The sequence below is a fragment of the Symphalangus syndactylus genome, chromosome 5, assembly GCF_028878055.3.
Source record: "Symphalangus syndactylus isolate Jambi chromosome 5, NHGRI_mSymSyn1-v2.1_pri, whole genome shotgun sequence".
In the NCBI taxonomy this organism is placed as follows: domain Eukaryota; kingdom Metazoa; phylum Chordata; class Mammalia; order Primates; family Hylobatidae; genus Symphalangus; species Symphalangus syndactylus.
In genome coordinates, this window is record NC_072427.2 from 32,026,367 (window position 1) to 32,048,916 (window position 22,550).

The window sequence follows — 22,550 nt, forward strand, 5'->3', positions numbered from 1 at the left end:
CCTCCACCTCTGCCATCTTCTCAACTATTTCCAACTCTATCACTTCCACCATTACCTCTCCCTTCACCTCTGCCATCTTCTCAACTATTTCCAACTCTATCACTTCCACCATTACCTCTCCCATGACCTCCACCACCTCCATCATCCCTATCACCATTACTCTTCCCACAAAGTTCAGTGCCTAGCATTGATCCTGGGATTTGAGTGAGGAGCCCGGGCAGAGAAGAATATCCTGACTGGCTGACAGACATCCTTGCCCAGATTTCTCAGAGCAGAGCATCGGCAAGCCAGGTGTCCGAACAATCCCTCCTCTTGACCTGAGAGCTGACCCTTCCTCAGGATGCTTCTGACAGGAGACAATTTAGTCCTCCATGTCAGCCATGCTCGTACCTAAAGAGACAGCTGCTGTCTAGTTGAAAGATTGAGGCCATTAATCTGGGCTGCCCTTGTTTGCATAATGATTGCATACATTTGCATCCTATTTGCTCCCAGCCTCTGAATGCTGCACTACCAGTGTTCGGGTACCATTTGCATATCACTGCAGGTGAGGGTCAGACCTTTGAGACTTTGGCTCTTATTAACTCCCTAAAGAAATTCTTTTATGTGCTGGCTTAGAATAGAACTTGGAATGCTTAATTCTAGAGTTAGTCAGCTGAAGGGCTCTAAGGTGGGAGGGTAGGGAGGTCTATTCCAGAGCTCCTGGAAAGAGGGCAGCCATTGGTGTGGTCCAGGAAGGAGAGTAACAGGAGAGTCGACTGCGGAGACAAGCTCTGCTCCTGGACAGTGCCCTGCACAGTCACTCCTGTCCTCTCTGGGCTGTAATCACTCACTGTGAGGACTTCCTTGAACTCCCTCTAAGTGGAAGGAAGGGGTCAAACCAGCTGATCACTAATCCCCCTTCATTAAACTCCTGTTCTGAACTCAGGTATTCTCATTCCTGACCGCACTTTAGAACCACCTGGGAGCTTTTGAAAAAGACTAGTGCCCTGGCCCCACCCCCAGATATGCTGGTTTAATTGGTGGGCCCTGGGAATTGGTTATTTTTAAAAAGCTCCCTTGGTGATTGTAATGTGTGTCCAGACTAAACGCTACTGCTTGTGACTCCGCCCTCCTACGCCTGCCACCAGCCTCCCTCATTTCTGGTTGTGAATCTCTTCCCCACTACAAGCTCAGTGAGCACCAGGGTCTGGCAGGACAGTAGAGCTAGTGCTTTTGTTTGAGGTCCCAGAAATAAGTCCTTTTCCCTCTTGAGCAGTGTGGTCGATGGCACTTGGCACCAACTGGAAATTCTCTCCTCTCTGCCTTGGTCTTTTTCCATCCAGGTGGTCTCTGCCATGGGGGCTGGTGCAGAGAAAGGTCGGCAGGGGCAGGGATAGGAAAGAGAGGCTACTCCTGCACAGCCTTCCTCCACCCTGTCTCCCAGAGCTGCGCGGCTCTCCCCTTACAACACTTGGCCCACCCCAGCTGCCCAGGCTTTGCTGCTGCTGCTTCCATGTGGGACCTGCCAGCCCCATCTTGGATCCCCACACTCACCCCTGCAGACTGACTTCCTGCAACCCCAGATCCCCAGCCCACTCCCCGTCCTGGAGAAGGAATGCAGAAGGAATGTTCAGAGCTTTGTTTCAAAACAAGATGCAGTAAATATGGCTGCCTCTGGGCCCTCCCACACTTATTGGGGTCATCGAAGGCATAGAGAGGGACAAGGGAAGTAGGACAGAGCTTCCTGCACACACCACCCCCTGTCATCCAGCCCTGGACCATCTCAGCCCATTGGTGGGGCTTCAGCTGCCAAGGGTGGGGTGGCCTGTGAGATGAGGGCCTGCTCTGCAGAGGACCAGACAGGAGACTCAGTGTGGGCTGCGGGAGGATGGCAGACACCAAGTGAGGCTGTGGGCAGGGAATGAGGTGAAAACGGAAGCTGCCCAAGAGCCAATACCATGGCATAACAGCGGGGCCCTGGGGTTCGCCCATCAGCATTCAAATCTGGACTTTGCAAATCACTAGCTGTGTAACCCAGTGCCTCAGGTTCCTCGCTGGTAATGAGAGGGCAATGACTGCACCTGTTTCTGAATTTGAATTCAGTCATGAGGGTGAAATCAGAATCAGAATTCTGATTCTGTTAGATAAAGCATGTGAGTGCTTAGCACAAGGCGTGGAACATATTAATTACCCAATTAGTACAGCTTCTGTATAATTGTGAGGGCAGGGGTCACATGCCCTTGTTCGTGACCTCCTGAAGCTCCAGCCCACCAGCTGTCTTTTGGGGTTGGGTCCTGGGCAGTGGAGGCCCTTCCTAGTAGCTATGTTCTTCCTCCTGAAAGAAGGGAGTATCCCTTCCTCCCCACTGACCAAAGGTCTGGTGGCTTCAGGCCAGGACTCCATTCTGCTGGCAAGCCTGAGGGTGGGTGCAGAAGCCCCCCTTCTTTCTTCCTCTCTGAGGGGGGAAACACAGACCCGGGGGCCCAGAGAACTTGGAGTTTTATCCACAGTTACTCTGTGCAGTTGTTAGTGGGTAGACAGCTATTATCCTAACTCCAGGAACAAAAAGTGGCCTTGGGGTCATTCAGTGTAGCCAGAGAAGAAGGAATAAATGAATGAATTCTCCAGGGAAGAGGCTTAGAAGAAGAGTGAAAGAGAGGTGAGGGTGAGAGCTTGGAAGGAATGCAGCCAATTCAGTCCAAGCTTTCATATCTGGCTCAGGACCAAGTTTTGGAAAGCTTGGATGGGTCCTGGCTGCTTCCATTTTCTTTATCTGTATGCTCGTGGCCACGGTGATTCATTTAAAGATATTATGTCTAGGCCTTGCTCATTGGAAGTGTGCTGGGCACTAGTTTTTTCAGAATGAATTAGTCACTGTTTTCATCTCCACCATGATTGCCCTCACCACCAACACCATCATCAATATCAGAGCCCTCCCCACTGCAATCCCCTTCAGTCCCTTCCTTGAATCTCATCTTTTCCTCTGGTGCTACTTAAGGAGTACCATTAGAGACAGTCAGTTTTTGTTGGCAGAATGAAAGTCAGCACTATCGTCACCACCACCAGTGATGACATCATTACCACTGCCAGATTCTATATCACCTCTGCCACTGATGTCACCATCACTACCACCTCCACCATCATAAATGCCATCACACCTCTGCCACCAACACTGCCATATAATTAGCTTCACCACCATCACTGACATTACTACCACCATCACTGGCATCTCCGACATCACCATCACCATCACTGCCATCATCACTGACGTTATTCTATTGTGTTATTGTCATGGAATCCTTGAGGTGTTCCTTTCCAGCTTGAAACCTGTGTGGACAGTGACGCCTTTGCCTGAGTTTTGCTCGGGCCTGCTGGGCTTGTTTGCCCACTTGGCCTGGCAGGCTGCATTCGGCTCACACTATTGGCCTGGAGCCCACACCTGCCAAGGGAGAGCCAGACATGGAGTGTTGAGGGGTGTGTGAACGAGTGAGTGTGGGGTCTGGCCACTGCACACAGCCAGCCGAGCGTGCCAGTTGTGGTGGGAGGGGAAGCTCCAGATGCTGGCATGGGCGCTGGCTGCAGCTGGACCAGGAGTACCACAAACAGCATCCATGGCTGGCACAAGGGAACGCAGTGGTGCATGGAAGCTTGGAGACACCAAGAACCACAGAGCCCCAAAGAGGGTGTCACAGCCCTGGCTCAGGGAGTTCCTGGGTCTGGGATCCCCAAAGGGCTACAGCTTTTCTCTCCTTCTCTCTCCTCTTCTTCCTGTCACCTGCAACATGGCAAGCAAGGGGTGGGTTTCAGCCCTGTTTGTGTTATAGCTCTTTCAACCCTGCCATTCGGTGGGTCTCAAGTTCTTGTCCCACATCCAGGAAGAATGAGGTATGTGGACAAGTGGAGGGTGAGCAAGGCAAAGAGTTGCTTTATTGAGCAACAGAACAGCTCAGAGGAGACCCGCAGTGAGTAGCTCCTCTCCACAGGCAGGTCATCCAGTAGTCTGCCTGAGGCTGGCTGAGTCTCGGGGTTTTTATGGGCTTCAGAGGAGAGAGTGTGCATGCTGATTTGTCCATCAGCGGCCATGGGCAGACCCAGAAAAAGCCCCGTAGGTTGTCACTCCAGTCCGTGGAACTGGCAGCCTGGCCCCCAGTCCTCAGACTGTCCCTGGTCTGAAGGTGGGGTTTCACCAGGATCTACCCCTTTCCACCCAGGATCTGCCTGCCTCCTGCTGTCATTAACCTGCCGTCCATGGTGCCCAGGCTGTTCATGATGAGGGGTGCCTGAAGGCCCATGCCGAGCCATCCTTAGCACCCCCTCAGCCTCTCTTCCATGCTTGTCGGTACCCAAAGTCCAGAGGGGGGCCAAGAAGGCATGGGGCTGGTATGTCAGTGCTGCCCCAGGTGTGCGCACACCTGGCCGGGTTGTGACAGCACCTGGGCTCAGCCACAGCTTTGTTCCGAAATCAGAGTGGGCACCAGGAGTGGGGAGAGGCCAGGCAGTTGGAGCAGGCAGTTCTGAGCCTGTGAGGGCATGGGGGTTTCCAGGGCCCCCAAGAGTGCAGAGATGCCTGGGTCCACAGCAGTGGCAGGGTGGCTGCAGCTGTGCCAGGGAGGGTGGGGCTCCCGCCCCTCCAACTAGGAAGGGGGCAGGGCTCCTGCCCGTTTTTGGCTCCCACTGGCTCCATGGAGCATGCAGCCCTCGCTGCGCCTCCCCTACTGCAGCTGGCATCATGGCAGTGGCTGCTCCAGATGGGCCACCACTGCCATCATTAGAGCAGTCCAAATGGTCTAAGACAGTACTTAGTAAATGCATGCTGAAACAAACTAGACTATCATAACACAAACTTAGGCTCTAGGATTTCCATGCTTCCTATAGCTCTGTCTCCGGAAGGGACCCTACTGGAGAAAAACAACACTGGCCTGTACAAATGATAAACTAAGTGAGCCAGAGAAGGGGGAATAAATGAATGAATTATACAGCCCAGTGTTATTTTTTAGGACCTGCATAGCAGCATGGTGGGAAGATCCTAATCTACAGTCTGATGGGCTGGGAGTACTGCAGACAGAGCTCCACTCTTCCAAGATTGTTACTTTCATCACTCCATCACCTGGGATTTATCTGAATCTGGATCAATTCGGTGTCAAGACTGAATCCACTTCGTCCTCAAAACCTAACAGGTTTTCAAATATGTGCCCTAGTAGACAAGAGGTTCCTTGCAGATAGCACAGGAAATGATGTGAGTTTCAAGGAGGGGGGCTTGAGAGGGGTGGTGGGGGGACAGGGCTCTGGGATCTGCACCCAAACTTCATCCACTGGGCTCCTGGGAAGGACTGTGTAATAACGGGGCTCCAGTGATTTTAAAAACAGATTTGGCAGCAACTTGTCTAGAAGATGAGTTCTTAAATGTTTGTTTTGAAATAGATGTTTGGCATTGTGTGTAGGCCCCAACCAAAAATAATCGGCCATCTAAAGTCACCAGTCTAAAAGAAGCATTAGAAAATGTTCATCTGATGTTTCTATTGATTCTTCTCTTCCCAAGGCCAAAACTAGCTCAGCAAGATGTCTTTTACTCTGGTTCTCTGCCTCTCTGGCAAAATGCAAACACAGTTTCATCCTTGGAGAACTGTCTTTCATGCAGGAACCCTTATTTAAATAAGCTGCCTTAGGAACATAAAAGCAAAGGAGAAATGTAGTATATGAATTTACCCATGTGCCTCCCTGCCCAGCAAATATGAGCTCTTTAGCCATGCAGAGAAGATGTTGCTGGGGGGACAGGCCCTCATTCTTCAGCATTCCCCCCCGACCTTCCAGCAAAGATACAGCAGCTAAGAGACTCAGAACTGGTCCTGGATGGGAGACTGTTGCCTGAGGGGAAGGAGACCAAGCACTCTTCGGGGACATAATGGCTTTGGAGTGATGGTCACTAAGAGTGCCAGGATGGGAGCAGAGAGAGGGACAGTTGGCTGAAGAGTGAGAGGGATGGTCATGCCTTACCTCTAAGGACCAGTTCACAGCAAAAGCAAGGGATCCCTCCCGCCCATGTGTAATGTCAACCCTCCTGAAAACTTGTAGTCACTGGGCAGGGCAGTGTGTATGTGTGTGCATTTGTGTGTGTGTGTGTGTGTGTTGCTGAGCAGCTCTGGGGGCACCCAGCCAGCCCCAACCCTTCTGCAGTTTCAGCCTCTCTGGCCCATCTACATGTCTTCCCTCAGAGGGGCCAGCTAGAGCATGGGGCAGGCTGGGCAGGGGCTCAGGGCTGTGGCATAGCCCGGGGGAGCAGGTGTGATGCACCTTTTCCTCACGGAGCAACTGACTGCCTGGCCAGGGGCAAAGAGTGCATTCTCAAGAAAGATTGATCAAGACTGGAAAATAAAATGTAGCTTGAGGACACATTTGCAGGCTGATAAATGAAGGCACAATTATGAGGGAGGCTTTGAAACCAGGAAGGGAACTGCCTGCTCATCAGATAGTTCTTCCAGGCCAGCCCCTTCCACAGACTAGCAGGGAATCTCTGGAAAAAAATTACTTAATTGTGTGATTGATGTGACAGGACGCAGGGGAGCAGTGGGGGTGGGGGCAGAGCCCCAGGACCAGCCTTCCTCTAGGGACCTGAGTCCAGATGAACTAATCCTTATTAAATGTGCTCAGTTTTGTCCTCCACAGGAGTCTGGAAGTCTTTCAGAGTTGGTTCTACTCTAACTATTTGTTTCCAGATGTGGATACACCGCAGCCTTGGAAAACCCTCCATCAGGGAGGAGCCACTGACCCAGTCTCTTCCAGCAAGCACCCTCCCTAGCCTCAGAACGTGTCTCTCAGCCAGCCAGCCTCTCTTCCTATCGTACGATCCTGTCTCAGCCCTCACATGCGTCCCAGCCCCTAAGGTCAAAGACACAGCGTCCACCACAAACCATTATTCCAGAGGACTGTTTATATTGCAGCTGTTTTATCTACTCCCTCACTCCAGTGCCCCTGACCTTCATCCTGCCCATCGAGGGCATCGGTCCACTGTTGGCTTTGGTGTCCTCAGAGGAAGAAATCCTTTAATGTCTGAGGAACCTAGGGAGGAGGCAGGTGGGAGGTGCACAGACATTGGTCTGTCGCTTTCATTCTTTGGTTCTTCTAAGCAGCGACATTCTCCTGAGCCTCTGGGTGCCCAGACCCACTGGGATGGACACAGGGAATGGGGGATGAGGGCCGTCCTCTCAAGTAGCACAACCTGCTCAGGGAGGAAGGAGCTACATGTGCAAACAGCAAGAAGACGATGAGGAGCAACATGCATGGGTTGGTGGTAGAGAACGTGGCACAGTCTGTGTCTCTGAAGTTGAATGCACCTGCCATGGGCTGCATTTGGGAGATCAGGATAGGCTCCGACCAGGAGGAGGAGGAAGAAGAAGAGGAGGAGGAGGGGGAAGAAGAGGAGGAGGATGAAGAAGAAGAGGAGGAGGAAGAAGAGGAGGGGGAGGAAGAGGAGGAGGAGGGGGAGGAAGAGGAGGAGGAGGAGGAAGAGGAGGAGGAGGAAGAGGAGGAGGAGGACACATCATTGGGACAACTTACATCCTTCTGGATGAGCTCAGCATAAACCACGCAGGCGGCAGAGATCAGCTCATCGGCATCAAGGTCGATAAGGTTGTTGCAGGCCTGCGTGGCAGTGTGGGAGCGGTTGTGGGTGGGGCTGGGGCAAACATCTCCCTGCACTCTTGGGCACAGGCAGCTGCCTGCAGCACCCAGGGAAGAAGGATGCTGCTCACAGCAGTCGCTGGGGACCACCTGACCTCTCCCCAGCCTGCTTGGCTCAATGCCTAAAACTTGATATTTTGGGGCAATGGTAAATGTTAGCTTTCATGTTAGGCTCTGGGGAGTCCTGGGGTTCCACCAAGTGTCTTAGGGGCTTTGAAGAAGGACTTGGTTTATAATTAGGGTGCCACCTAAGATTTGTTTCTTCCAACAAAGACTTCAGTAGCTTTTTTAAAATGGTGGAAAACTCTAGGTCCTTCTGCTTCAGCAATATCCTAGGGCCACAGGGTTAACTGCGAGATGGTAGAGCTTAATAGGGAGTGTTCAAGGCCTCCATTTCCTCATGTGTTAACTAGAGGTGATGATGATGGTTACAGCCTCCCTGTGTCAGGCTTCTGGTGAGGCTTAAACGAGCTCTATTAAAAGCCCTTGGCACAGTAATCTGTACCTTAGATCTCATTGCCCTTCCTGTCTGGGGGGAAAAGGTGGCACTGGTGCCCAGCACCCCATGAACCCCGGTCTTGCAGCTGGGGTGGGGTGGGGTGTCAGGGCCTCCAGGAGCTGGGGTGGTAGCTTGCCCGAGGGTGCTCTCACCAGGAGGATGTCATCTCCGCCCATGCTTTCCTGCAGCACCTGCTTCCGCACCATCTGCAGCATGCTGTAGGCCACCAGCACCTGGAAGTTCCTGCAGGGCTTCCCCGTCAGCAGAACCTGTGGGTCAGGTCATCTCAGTCTGGGCCCTGTGGCCTGAGACTGCAGATGCCCTGAGGATGGTGAGGTACCCACCAACCACGTGCCCAGGGTCAGCCATTCCTGGGCCTTGCTGCTGACTTTCTCATTCAGTCATTCTTCATTCATTCACTCACTCACTCATCCACTCACTCAGGCATGTGCTCACAGGTACTCCTGGTTCTAAGCATTGTGGTGTCTCCTGGGGGATTCAGAGATAGAGGCTTCAGGGAATTCATTAGATAGAGGAAGGGGAGGGAGGCAATGAGGGGTGGGAAGACACTAGGAAACTGTCGAATTTGAGTGGGGTTTTGGCAAGCAAGGGTTGATGGGAACTAAATGACCCAAGGGTGTCACCAAAGGCCTGGGTGTGGTCATGGACTTGGGCATGGAGACCAGCCAGCCCAGAGGGAGGGACAGGCAGGTGGGAATAGATCTGTGGGGCCCTACATGCCAGGTGGATGGTTGGGCTGGACACTGCAGGCAGTGGTGGCCATGGGCAGGGCAGTGATGGATGGGGGTGGCATTCCTCAGGGGGTTCATCTGCTGATGGCCCTGAAGATTGTGGTCACAGGACTACAGGTGTCCTTGGGGACCCACCTTCTGTGAGAGAGTTCCATAGAAGCAGCACTTTGGGGAAGGGGAAGGCCAGGGTTTGGGGGATAGCTGGGGAAGTGAAAGCGTGGGGAGGCCACCTGGGCAGGGCAGCAGGGAAGTGGAGCTGCAGGCCCAAGATCCCACCACACAGGCCAGAGGGCCCTCCTGTGTCAACTGCCCACAGAAGGCACAGCCAGTGGGGCCTTTGTGTTAAATGAACATATGGACAAAATGATGCTCCAGCTTCCTCCAGCAAGGTGGGAGCAGGGTTGCTGACCTAACAAAACCCCAAGATACTGAACTCCATCCAAGCCAGGAAGAAAGGAGGAGGCAAGGAAGACTTGCAGCTTCCACTCTGCCCGAGGGGTGGAGCCCAGCCTGATGATCCCTAACTGGACACCTCACCTCCCAGAACCTCCAGACATCATCGAAGGACTTGAAGGCACGCTGGAAACAGAAGCAGAACCAGGGGAAGAGGGACTGCACAGCCCCTGCACCCTTCCCTTCTGTGGGGAGAGAAGGTGAGGCTGTGGTCAGGGGAAAACACATATGATGCAGCAAACACATGCAGATGAGGCCAAACTACGGAGCCTGCAAAACACTTGGGAAATACAAAAAGCCTGCTGCCCCTTTTCCAGCTGCCCTGGGAGATGGTTTAGAGTCGACTTTTAACTGTCCAGGCTCCAATCCCACCCAGATAACCCTCTTCCCAGGGCCTGGAGAGGCAATCAAATGACTCTGCTGCTCTCCGGCCCCCCATGATTAGGGACTAACAGTTGGGTCCCAGCCCCCCTCCCATGCCTACCCTGGGGGTTTGAGGTGGCAGGAGGTGGGAACCACTCACTTAGGTGCTCAGCAAACACGGGGTCCAGGAAGGTGATCAGGGTGCTGAGCATGTCTAGGTTCTTGGCCACGCCAATGTTGATGACACAGCTGTGTTCCTGCCCGTGATGGTGGGAGACAGACTGAGTCCTCCTTGGCTTCAAGGCACCGGAAGAGTCAACTCTGCTTCCCCCCGCTTCACTTCTGGAGGCTCTGTGTCTCTGTCTGTGTGCTGGGCCCATGTCTCTACGAGTCTGTGTGTGTGTGTGTGAGTGTGTGCGTACATATCTATGTCTGTGACTGTGATCTGTGTATGCAAGTTTGTCTGTATATGTTGTGCACCTCTGGGTGGCTGTGTAGTGTGTGTGTGTGTGTGTGTGTGTCTGTGTGTGTGTGTGAGTGTGTGCGTACATATCTATGTCTGTGACTGTGATCTGTGTATGCAAGTTTGTCTGTATATGTTGTGCACCTCTGGGTGGCTGTGTAGTGTGTGTGTGTGTGTGTGTGTGTGTGTAGTAGAGATTCTCAACTGTGGCTCACAGTCTAGTGAGCCCACTTACCCAGTTCTTCCCTCACACAATAGTGTTGGGGCAGAGCCAACTGGGAGAAGGGAAGGGCAGCAAGCACATGTGCAGGGATGGTGGGGTGGAAGGAGGGATGAGGGAGGGTTCTGGGCAGCCTCTCGCAGATCATGAGGAAAGGCTTTCTAGGGAGGTGTTCCAGGGAGCTGCACCTTCAAAACCCCTCAACTTGGACAGTGAGGGAGCCCTGGGGACTACTGAGTCCCCTGGTGTGCAGGAATTCAGGTTATGTGAAGGGAACAGCCCTGAATGACTGCCTAAGGTTATTGGATTTTATTCTGGAGTCCACGGGGAGCCACTGAGGAAGAAGAGGTGAGGAAGGAGGAGAACCGTGCTTGGGGAAGAAAATGCCAGGAGAGGGCACCATCCCTGGGCCTGGCCAGCCATGCTTTTTCAAGGTTTGTTGAGAGGTGGACCCAGAGCTTTGCTCCATCCCCCTTCTCCACTTCAATGCCTCCCCACCACCACTACTTTGAACCACTGGGTTTAGCATCACCCTCCTAGGCTCCTCTGAGACCCAGAAGGCTGGAGGGAATGGCTGGGGTTGGAAGGAATGGCTGGGGCTGCCAATGCCTGCCCAGCCTCAAGGAGTTGTTTGGGGAGTAGTGGGGGGTTGGGGAGGGGTGTCCCTGAGCTCAGGCCTTGCCCTCACCGTTTTCTGCAGGAAGAAATGGAAAAGCCAGAAGGTCTCGTGGTCGTGCTCCACCATCAGCTGGAAGAGCATCATGATCTCATGGAAGCCCTGCTGGTACTCTGTGGCGAAGAGGGGGTTGGGGAGGAGGGGCTGGGTAGGACAGCCTGGACCCTTGGCTTAGGCTGGGCCAGGTCCCGGGAGGGCATTGACAAGGGGAGGCTGAGGCTCACCTGCCTGCGTGTTGCAGACGTAACTCAGGAGCAGGATCTTCTCTAGCCTCTTCTTGTCGATGAGGACATTGCCCAGGGGGTCTTTGTCATAGAGTTTCTGAATGTCACATGCTAGGTTGGAAGCAAGGGACAAGTGGGTGGCACCAGATCACATCCAGCAGGTCTATGGGTGAATTTCTTCCCCTACCCCAATGGGCAGGCCCTAGGACATCATGGAGGGAGAGGGAGCTGTGAAAGTTACATCAGCCCCTGCCAGGCTCCGTTCCTCACCACACCCTGAGCTGTCTGTGTTTCTTCCCACCTCCAACCCTTTGACGAGGCTGTACCCTTGGCCAGGAATGTCCTCCCCCACCCTTCCTCTCTGTCCAGTTCAAATCCAACCTTGTTCAAAGCCAAAGAAAGGAGAGAGGAAGACCAGGCAGCAGGAACATCATGCGCCCAGGGAAACATGGTATGGGGCATCTAGGGCCACCCAGGAGAGACTGGTGGGGTGGATTAACCAAGGTTCAGCTGGCAAAACTCCAGGCACAAGTCAAAGCAACTCCCAGGATCCTGGAACCATCCCTCCACGGAAGTGGCTGAGAAGGGGGCAGGGTTGGCTTCAAGCCCTCCCTCTGCCCAGCCCTCTCCACCCCGCTTTACTCACCGATGTTATTGCGAGTCTCTATGAAGTTCTGGTGCAGGTTTTCCAGAAGGGGCTGAATCTTCTCATACATCTGGCATAAAGCCTTGTAGTTCTTCCTGTGAGAACAGAACTGAGGCTGAACAAGGTGGCTTTCCCCTTCTGGTAGGTGGAGAATGAGCAGCTGCAGCTACCGGGCCCCAGGCAGATCCAGGGCAGCACCCTCGCCAGCCATGCACCCTACCTGTGATGCTCTCCCTCATCTCAACCTGTGCCACCCTAACTGTCCTCCAACGTGCGCCTGGAGTGCAGAATGGAGACAGTTTAACTTCCTGGGCTCTGTACTCCAAACGCTGCACCTGATCCTGGCTCTACACCTTAATGACGGGGTGTCTGCCACTGAGGGCAAGTCTTGGGGACATAATTTTCCATCTCTAAGCCTCAGTTTCCCCATCTGTAGAATGGGCATAATACTGGCACCTGTGCCTTGGAATTGGAAGTGCTGAGTGAGGCGGTGTTTTTTCCTCATTATTAGAATATGATTAGTTGGTATCACTGGCTGCATGGTGGCCTCCAAAAAGACATATCCATGTCCTAACCCCTAGGACCTGTGAATGTAACCATATGGGGGAAAAGGGTCTTTGTAGATGTGATTAAGTTAAGGATCTCCAGATGAGATCCTTAACTTAAGACTTTCCAGGTGGACCCCAAATCCAGTGATATGTGTTTTTATAACACACAGAGAGCAGAAGGTCTCACGACCATGGGGACAATGGAGTGAGGCAGCCACCAGCCGAGGAACACCAGGAGCCACCAGAAGCTGGGAGGTAAGGAAGGGTTCTACCCTAGAGCTTCTGGAAGGAGCCAACACCTTGATTTTGGGCTTCTGGCTCCAGAACTGCGAGAGGACAGGTTTCTGTTGTCGGAAGCCACCCAGTTTGTGGTACTTGCTAAAGCAGCCTCAGGAAATGAACGCAGGTGGGCTCTTGTCAGAGCTCCCGAGCCCCTCTGAGCTCCCTAGCCCAGCCCTCACACCCCCGTCCCACCCTGGGTCACTCTGGCTGGCCCCGGCATGGGAATCTTTTCCACATTCTGTCTGGATGCTCCCTTGGGGCTGGGCCTAGCCCCTGCTTCAGGCTCCCAGACAGGTGAGTCCAGCCCAGGCTACACAGTCATGCAGCCGCAATCCAAAGGAGTCCATTCCTCTGATGGGAAGATATTCAGCAGTGGAGTCAGTCTGACTCAGCCAGTGTGTACAGAGCCTTCCCATGGACAGGCAAGGTCAGGAGAGGGCCCAAGACAAAGGCAAACTGGCTGCAGCCTCTGCCGTTGTTTGCATTCAACCTGGGAGGGAAGACAGAGGCTCCAGTCTCACTGCTGTGGGACCAAGTGCCTAGGGTCATGGAAGTGCAAGTCAAGGGCCTCCGGCTTCAGGGAGGGAGGATTCCCATCAAAATCATAAAAGCTACTGATTCCTCCCCTGTGCAAGGTGCCTTACCTGTATTATCTAATTCAGCCCCCACAACCACTCTGTGAAATCGATTGTTACCCACATTTTATAGAGGAGGAGACTGAGACTTCAGCACTGAAGTTCATGGGCAAGTTCACCCAGGGTGTAAATCGGAGTGCTGAAATTTGAACGCGGTTTCCAAATCCAAGACGGTCCAAGTTCAAAGATGGTGTGTTATCTACTGAAACAAAGTGCTTCATCCCTGGCTCCCTTGGGAGATCTGGGAGGGCTGCTTGGAGGAGGTATACTGTGGGATCTGGGCCTTGAAGGAAGGGTGGGCTACTGATAGGCAGATGATAGAAAGCCGTTGTGGAGGGAGGAGAAAGGGTGAACCAAGGACAGAGGGGAGTGCAAATGTGGTCTGTGCTGGGGCAGGAGTGGGCAAATGAGGAGTCAGTGAGGCTGTCAGTGTGGTTGGAATGTCAGGCTCTGGGAGAGTGGGTGATGTGGAGCTAGGATCAGGAAGTTTTGGGAAGAGAAGATGTGCTATTTGAAACGTTACCAGTTACACCACTGGGAGTGTTTCATCTAAGGACACACGCAGCCCATACTGGGTTTTGTACCTTCCCCCTGGGCACTGGGAGGAAACACTGGGCACAGGCAGGGAGTGGGGAGACTAGACCCAGGAGGCAGCTCAGCCATGTAGGGCAGGGAGGAGGTGGAGTTGGGGTGGCACCCAGGGAAGAGGGTGGCAGACTCTGTTCAAGGGCTGCTTCAGAGGGAGAATGCATAGGCCCTAGGGAAGGATGGGACTTGGGGCCCAGGGGTAAGAGGAGTGGCTGGGACCAAGCCCATGCCTGGCAGTTGATGGGCTGGTAAATGGAGCTCGGGGAGAGAAGGCACTGGCATGAACTGGCCGCCTCTCCTGTGTGCTGTGCCTGGGTCAGGAGGCATGGGGTTCCTCTCGGAATGAGAAGTTGTATGAGGGCAGAAGATAGTCTGCAGGCTGGGGAGGCAGCACCTGCCACCTGCAGGCCTCCTCCCATCCCAACAGTGTCTGGAGTGTTCTACCTCCTCATGCTGTCCACCGTGAGCCGCTCATCCTGGGAACTCTGCCATGAGAAGTAGCCCGTGAGGAATTTCCAGGCTTCAGTCCTCACGAAGGGGTGCAGACCCTGGGGTGGGGGTGGGAGGTGGGGGTCATGGGCTCTATCGATGCCTACCAAAAAGGCTTCATCCAACGCCACACCTGCCACCTGCCCATCCATGCTCCCAGTTCCAGGGCAACACCAAGGGTAGCTTGGGGACCCACCCTTTCCAGGATGTTAACACAAATGAAGTCCCGTGACTTGGCCAAGTGGCCATTCTCATCAAAGAAGCTGTCCCATTCTGTCTTGTCAATGGGTGGTTTTCTCTTCACCTGGCAAAAGCAACAACCAGTTCCACCTTATGTTAGAAGCCTTTGGCTTTTAAGTGTGATTTTAAATAATATGTTCTGGACTTTGCAATATGAATCAAAGCACACAGCCTGACTGACTTCTGGAAATCTATCTTGAGGACATTACTGAAAATATATAGAAAAAATCCTGTATGCACAATAATTTTCATGCACATTACTCACCAACATGAAAAATGCAAGCACTCTAAATGTTCTGCAATAAGGGGGTAGTTAAGTAAACTGTGGTTTATGTGCTCAATGGAATATTTTGAAGCATATAAATGTTGTTTACAAGGAATGAATAATAATCTGAAAAAATACAAATGTTAACAGAAAAAAGCAGAATACAGAATTGTATATCTAGCATTTTCTCTATGTACTATACTCTATAGTACAACTATGGCATTCATAGTAATACCTCTCTATGTATTGTGTCCGTTATATATTATAATAATGCCCCACATAAACTCTAATATATAATGCATTGACTACTATAAAGTTGTTAGAAAAAGACTGAGAAAATACAAAACAGTCCCCCTCCCACTAAAAACAACAGTGATTATCTTTGAGTGATAGGAAATAAGTACTTTTTATCCTTTTTCTTGTATTTTTTATTTTTTGAGACGGGGTCTCACTCTGTCGCCAGGCTGGAGTGCAGTGGCGGATCTCGGCTCACTGCAAACTCCGCCTCCCGGGTTCAAGGGATTCTCCTGCCTCAGCTTCCTGAGTAGCTGGGACTACAGGCACGCGCCACCACATGCAACTAATTTTTGTATTTTTAGTAGAGAGGGGGTTTCCCCTTGTTGGCCAGGATGGTCTTGATCTCTTGGCCTCAGGTGATCCACCTACCTCAGCCTCCCAAAGTGCTGGGACTACAGGCGTTAGTCACTGCGCCTGGCCTTTCTTGTATTTTTAAAATGTTCTGTAATAATGTACACTGCTTTGATCACAGGAAAATATAAAATAAGCATTAATTAGACACAGTTATGAGCTCCACTTTACCTTTCCTGGAAATGTAAAATGGTTCATTATGAGAGAGAGTTTCTGCATTTGATAAGGGGGTGTGTGTGTGTGGTATATATCTGTGTGCTATGTGTATGTGGACGTGTGTGTGTGTATGTGTTGGAGAGAGGTGAGTGCACTGCATGCAGAGTAATTCAAACTGCTTATAAAATAATAACGAGGGTCAGGCGCAGTGGCTCATGCTTGTAATCCCAGCACTTTGGGAGGACAAGGCAGGTGGATCACTTGAGGTCAATTCGAGACCAGCCTGGGGCAACATGGTGAAACCCTGTCTCTACTAAAAATACAAAAATTAGCTAGGCATGGTGGCGCATGCCTGTAATCCCAGCTACTTGGGAGGCTGAGGCAGGAGAATTACGTGAACCTGGTCGGCAGAGGTTGCAGTGAGCTGAGATCACACCACTGCACTCCAGCCTGGGCAACAGAACACATAATAATAATGTCTCTAACAACAACAACAACAACAACAACGAGAAATGAGGGTTCCTGTTGGAATAAGAGAAGATTCCTTTCTTCCTGGGGTATTCTCTTCTACTGGAGAGAAGAATATCTTGAAATGTCACATTGCAGACATAAAGATGTGCTGATGGACAGAGCTGAGTAGACATGTAAATATACACACTCCCAACTTCCCATTAGTATACATCTGAATATGTGACTCAGAATTAAATTTGTATATAAATCACTTAAGGATCTTCTTCAGGTGCAGATTTTGATTCAGAGGGTTTGGGGTGGGGCCCAAGATGATGCATTTCTAACAAGCTCCTGAGTAACAGGTGATGCTGCTAGCCCACAAACCACATGAGGAGTAAAGTATTAGAAGGCAAAACAGGCCAGGCATGGTGGCTCACGCCTGTAATCCCAGCACTTTGGAAGGCCCAAGCAGGCAGATCACTTGAGGTCAGGAGTTCGAGACCAGCCTGGCCAACATGATAAAACCCCATATCTACTAAAAAAAAAAATACAAAAATTAGCTGGGTGTAGTGGCGGGGTGCCTGTAATCCCAGCTACTCAGGAGGCTGAAGCAGAAGAATCGCTTGAACTTGGGAGGCGGAGGTTGCAGTGAGCCAAGGTCACGGCACTGCATGCCAGCCTGGGTGACAGAGCAAGGCTCCTTCTCAAATAAATAGATAAATAAATAAATGAAGGCAAAGCAGCATTGTTAACTAAAAATAAGAGCCTACAGGCCCCAAATTGGGATAATTTCCACTAACTGTATATTTCATGGAAATGGATTGAGAAACACATTTTTAATAACTCATGTATGCCCTGTCATCTGAACCAAAATAGGACATATGGGCCAAGAAGTTACAAATCTTGGTGTGGGCCTAACCCTGGGAAGCAGGGTCTGCCTTGATGTGTTCCCCACCTGCATAGACACTGCCACTCATCAGAGCAAGCTTTCTGCCCCTCTGACTGTCATCATGTTCTCCCAACCTACACTCATTCAGAAACTGCAACACTCAGCATGCAATGTGGCAGGAAGCAGAAGGGAACAGGCAAAGCTGGGCTGTGTCCCGGGATCCTTAACTATAAAAGGAAATGCTTTAACTTTAGAAATGCATTTCCATAAGGATTTTAGTCAATTTGTCCATTTCTATAATAAAGGCAGCTGTGATTTTGGTGGAGACTGCATTGAATCTGTAAGCCAGTTTGGGAGAATTGATGACACTATCGAGTCTTCTGATCCATGAACACAATATATTTCTCCGTTTATGTAGGTCTTTTAAAATTTCTCTCAGCAGTGTCTTGTAGTTTCCAGCGTCTAGGTCATTCATATATTTGGTCACGTTTATCCGTAAGTATTTCAGATTTCAGATGCTACTATAAAAAGTATCATTTTAAAATTTAAATTTCTAATAGAAATACAATGTACTTTTATATATCAATCTTGTATTCCTGCAACCTAGTAAAACTCACTTATTGGTCCTAGTGGCTTTCTTGTGGATTCCATGGGATTTTTGACATAGACCAGGGGTCAGCAAATTATGATCCATGGGTCAAATGTGGCCTCCAATCTGTTTTTCTAAATAAAGTTTTATTAGGATACAGCCACACCCACTCATTCATTTTTGTCTGTGGCTGCTTTCATGCTGTGATGGCAGAGTTGAGTAGTTGCAACAGAGACTGCGTGGACACAAAGCCAAAAATTCTATTGTGACCTTTGCAGAAAAAATTTGCCAACTCTCACATAGATGAGCATGTTCATCTGTGAGTAAAGGCAGTTTAACTTCTTCCTTTCAAGTATGGATACCTTTTATTTATTTTTTCTTGTTTTACTGCACTGGCTAGAACTCAAGTGCAGTGTTGAATAAACGTGGTGAGAGAAGACGTTCTTGTTTTGTTCCTAATCTTAGAGGAGCAGCATTCAGGCTTTCACAGTTCAGTATGATATGAACTCTAGGCTTTCTACAGATGCCTTTTATCAGGTTGAAGACAGTCCCTTCCAGTTCTAGCATGCTGACAGTTTTTAATTAGGAATGGATGTTGGATTTTGTCAAATAATGTTCTGTATCTGTTGAAATGGTCATATGGCTTTTCTTTTTTTGAGTTTGTTAGTATGGTAAATTATATCGAGTACTTTTGAATGGTAAATAAGCCTTGCATTCCTGGGATAAGCCCCACTTGGTGATGATGTACTATGCTTTTTATACATCGCTGGATTCTATTTGCTAAAATTTTATTTAGAATTTTTGCATCCATGTTCACAAGAATCATTTGCCTGTGAGTTCCTTTTCTTGTAATATCTCTAATTTTGGTATCAGGGTAATGTTGGCCTCATAGAATGAATAGGGATGTGTTTCTTTCTTTTTTTTTTTTTTTTTGTTTCCTGGAAGTGTTTGTATCGATTTGGTATTATTTCTTTTTAAAATATTTGGTAGAACCAGTGAAGCCATCTGGGCTAAAGTTTTCTTTGTGGGAAAGTTTTTAACTGCAGATTCTATTTCTTTATTAGATATTAGGATGGAGTCAAAAGAAATTGCTTTATTTTTGACTTTAAAAATTAGGAATTTATAGGAACAGGACATCTTCCAACTCACTTTAAAAAATAAAAGCAAGCAATACAGGAAACAACAAGGAATTAATAAAAGTATAAAGTTTCTATTAATAAAAGTTTCTATCATAAAAATGATAGAAACCCAAAGAAATTAATTATGAAAATAAATGCATTTCATTCTCTTATTAGCTGTAAACATTAAAAAGCAATTGATGATGTGCCAGACACTGTTCTAAGCACTTTATATATATCAACCCATTTAATCTTCACAAGATCTATGAAGTGGTATAGTTCTTGCACTGTTTTACAGATCAGGGAACTGAGGCCGTAGGAGGGTTAATTAGCATATCTGAGATCACACAGAAAGTATCAGAGCTGAAGTTTGAACCCAAAGCTGTTTGATGCAAGAGTCAGAGGCTTAACCGTAATGCCATGCTGGGGGTGGGAGGGGCAGTGGGAAGGAATTAAAAAGCAAGGATTTTCCACTGAAATAAAAAATATGTATCTTACACAAGCTGTGAACAAAAGAAATACCTTAAAATCAAATGCCCTACAATGATTAAAAAATAAATGATGAGGCCGGGCGCGGTGGCTCAAGCCTGTAATCCCAGCACTTTGGGAGGCCGAGGCGGGTGGATCACGAGGTCAGGAGATCGAGACCATCCTGGCTAACACAGTGAAACCCCGTCTCTACTAAAAATACAAAAAAATTAGCCGAGTGTTGTAGCGGGCACCTGTAGTCCCAGCTACTTGGGAGGCTGAGGCAGGAGAATGGCGTGAACCCAGGAGGCGGAGCTTGCAGTGAGCCGAGATCGCGCCACTGCACTCCAGCCTGGGTGACACACCGAGACTCCGTCTCAAAAAAAAAAAAAAAAAAAAAAACCACAAAAAAAGTCACTGCTTCCTCCTTCTAGGAAACTCCATTTCTCTACACCCACCAGTTCCCTGTATCTCTCCAAACTTCAGCAAACTATAGGCCACCCACAAGACTATCTTAGACACTTGCTAGTAAGCCAAGGACCAGAACAAGAAGGCTGTTGACCCACAGAAGACCAAGGGGGAAATGTCGCTTAGAAGCCCCCTCTCTGCATGCACACCACATACCTGCCTATGCTAGATGAGAGAACGTGTATCTGGGCTCCTTTAATGTGGCAGAGATTGTCAACACAGTGGCTTCTCAAATCAACCTTCATCTTCCCATATTCCTCTGTTCTTTGCTCAACCAACCTAATAACACCCTTTCCCATACGCTGGGTATAATGAACTGGTAATCCGGGAGGGGAAGTATGCAGTTTGCGAGGGGCTGGATACCCTCCAGCTCTGCAATGGTGCCTTTATCTCCTGGGAAGTGTACTGCTAGATAGAGCAGCTGTGGAAATCTCCCATCTTCAGGGTGTATCTAGGCAGGTTAAAGTTCTACATCAGCAAACCTGAGGAAGCCTTGGCCATTCTTCCCCTGGGGAAGGGGACCAGAAGTGGGAGCCCTAAGTGGCTCAGTCCCTCTAAAAGTTTCCTGCTGCTAGAGGCCTTGGCTTCAGGCATAAATCTCCTCTCCCCACTGCATCATTGGGTTAGGGGTTTTCTCCATATTTTCAGTAAAATAAGAAAGCCTTTGGAGGACAAGAAAAACTTTTCATGAGGGTTTTAATGCCAAGTTTCTTTGAATACTCATAGCCACAGAGCCTCCAATAAAGCCCAGGGAAGGTCGTTGACTTTGCTTAAGGTTCCCTCCCTCCCTTCCTTCCTTCTTTCCTTCCTTCCTTCCTTCCTTCCCTCCTTCCTTCTTTCTTCTTCTTTTTTTTTTTGATGGAGTCTCGCTCTGTCGCCCAGGCTGAAGTGCAGTGGCACGATCTTAGCTCACTGCAACCTCCACCTCCCTGGTTCAAGTGATTCTCCTGCCTTAGTCTCTTAAGTTAAGCTGGGATTACAGGGGCTCACTACCACATCTGGCTAATTTTTTGTATTTTTTAGTAGAGACGGGGTTTCACCATATTGGCCAGGCTGGTCTTGAACTCGCGACCTCGGGTGATCAGCCCGCTTCAGCCTCCCAAAGTGCTGGGATTATAGGTGTGAGCCACTGCACCCGGACAAGGTTCTCTTTTCTACTCCAGTTCACCTGAGGACAAGATACACTCCCAACTGTAACAGCGGGTCCCCACTTCAGCAATTATTACCAACCCAGGTGTGGAGAGTGTATCATCAGTACAGCACCGTGATGAAGAAAGTGGTTTAAAACAGTGGTTCACAAAGCTGATTGTGCATCAGAGTGCCCTGGAGGGATGAGTTACAAAAAACACAGATCTCTGGGCTTCGTCTCCAGTTTCTTGTTCAGAAGATCTGGGGCCCAAGAGTCTGCATTCTTACAAGTTCCCAGCTGGTGCTAATGCTGTAGGTTTGGATGCCACACTTTGAGAATACTGATTTTTGCACCCCACCTGTCTGGGTCCAAATACAACTTCTGCCACTTACAAGCTGTGTGACTGTAGGCAAGTGACAAAGTCTCTGTGGCTCCACGTTCTCATTTATGAAAGGAAGACAACAGCATTATTCACTTCATAGAGTTGTGATGAGAATGAATGACTATAAATAAAGCATTTAGAACAGTCATCGCACATAATAAATGCTATGTGACAGTTTATTTTATTAGCCTTCTCTCAGCTCAGAGAAATGAGAAAGATAATAAAGAAAATTTAAAGCGAACCCTGGTGATAATTTGCCATAAAGCAATAACATTTAAAACTCAGGGAGAGGGGTGTCCATTTTGCATTTTGATGTATCACTCTCTTAATCACTATGATTAATGAGACTTGAGATTGGCTAAAGTTATTGTAATTAGTTATGATTTTGAAAAAATACTGTGTGGAAAATGTTTATGACTGAAGCCGACTTCTAACAAATAGCTGTAACTTGTAAACCGGGTTTAGAACTACCTACTAACAAAGCATTACTGCCACCTGGTGGCAGTATACCAAAATTGTTGGCAAAAAGCGCCGATGAAAATCTATCGGCATCTTCAGGGATGCCCCTGCAAACCTACAACTCAATAATGTTAGAATAGCACATATGGGGAGAAGGTTTTGCTGGCTTGGGAAGAAGGTGAAAGGGGGCTTGGATGTCTCAGTCCTGTCCTTGGGCTGATAGTAAGAGTAAGGTACAACCGCCCTTGCTCCACCTTCTATGTTAGCTCAGGGTTCTAGCTTTTCCCACCCAGCAAGGGAAAATGGCCCCAGTGCCACCCAGAGGCTGGGGAGGGAGGCACTCAGAGCTGACAAAGAACACGCACCAGGATGAAGGAGGCTGACTGTCTGGCAGAGAGGCTGTTTTCAGGAGAGAGGGTGGTCATGGCCCCTGTTGTCTTCCAAACAGCCTCTGATCAGAACTCACTTGGAGCCCTAGTGATGCTTAGTCAGCAGAGGAATGTGATCTTCCTTTTCGGAGATGGGTTGCATTCCCAGAAGGAACTGGCTGCTCCTGACCTCCTGCACTTGAACAGAGCCGGCCAGCGGTGTGTCACAAGGCCCCTGGAACCTTCATCACAATGACCTGGAACACAGGAGCACCCACCTTTAGAGATGAGACACAAGCAGGAGAGGAGGGATTAAACTTGCTAGTTGTGGGGAAAAAAAAAGAAAAGAAAAGAAAGAAAGAAAAAAAGAAAAACAAAAAAACAACAACAAACAGAAAAATGCAAAACTGCAGTACACGCAGTGGAG

At 49.6% G+C, this 22,550-nt stretch overlaps 1 protein-coding gene across 5 annotated transcripts in view; it reads right to left on the reverse strand.

The window, feature by feature from the left end:
- Positions 1–22,349, reverse strand: part of TBC1D21 (TBC1 domain family member 21) — a 36,130-nt gene extending 13,781 nt beyond the window's left edge. For 2 of the 5 annotated variants that reach the window (XM_055277835.2, XM_055277836.2), the window contains exons 1-10: positions 22,121–22,342; positions 14,691–14,798; positions 14,450–14,553; positions 11,953–12,047; positions 11,307–11,417; positions 11,095–11,195; positions 9,884–9,980; positions 9,445–9,545; positions 8,308–8,424; positions 7,534–7,617 (exon numbers count right to left, since the gene is read on the reverse strand). In XM_055277835.2, coding sequence (XP_055133810.1) covers positions 7,534–7,617; positions 8,308–8,424; positions 9,445–9,545; positions 9,884–9,980; positions 11,095–11,195; positions 11,307–11,417; positions 11,953–12,047; positions 14,450–14,553; positions 14,691–14,798; positions 22,121–22,180 — 978 coding nt within the window. In that variant the 5' untranslated portion in view covers positions 22,181–22,342. Of the gene's footprint in view, positions 1–6,887; positions 7,196–7,533; positions 7,618–8,307; positions 8,425–9,444; positions 9,546–9,883; positions 9,981–11,094; positions 11,196–11,306; positions 11,418–11,952; positions 12,048–14,449; positions 14,554–14,690; positions 14,799–22,120 lie in introns of those variants that run through there. The other 3 variants (XM_055277837.2, XM_063640170.1, XM_055277838.2) reach the window with 3 other exon arrangements.
- Positions 22,350–22,550: the final 201 nt, after the last annotated feature.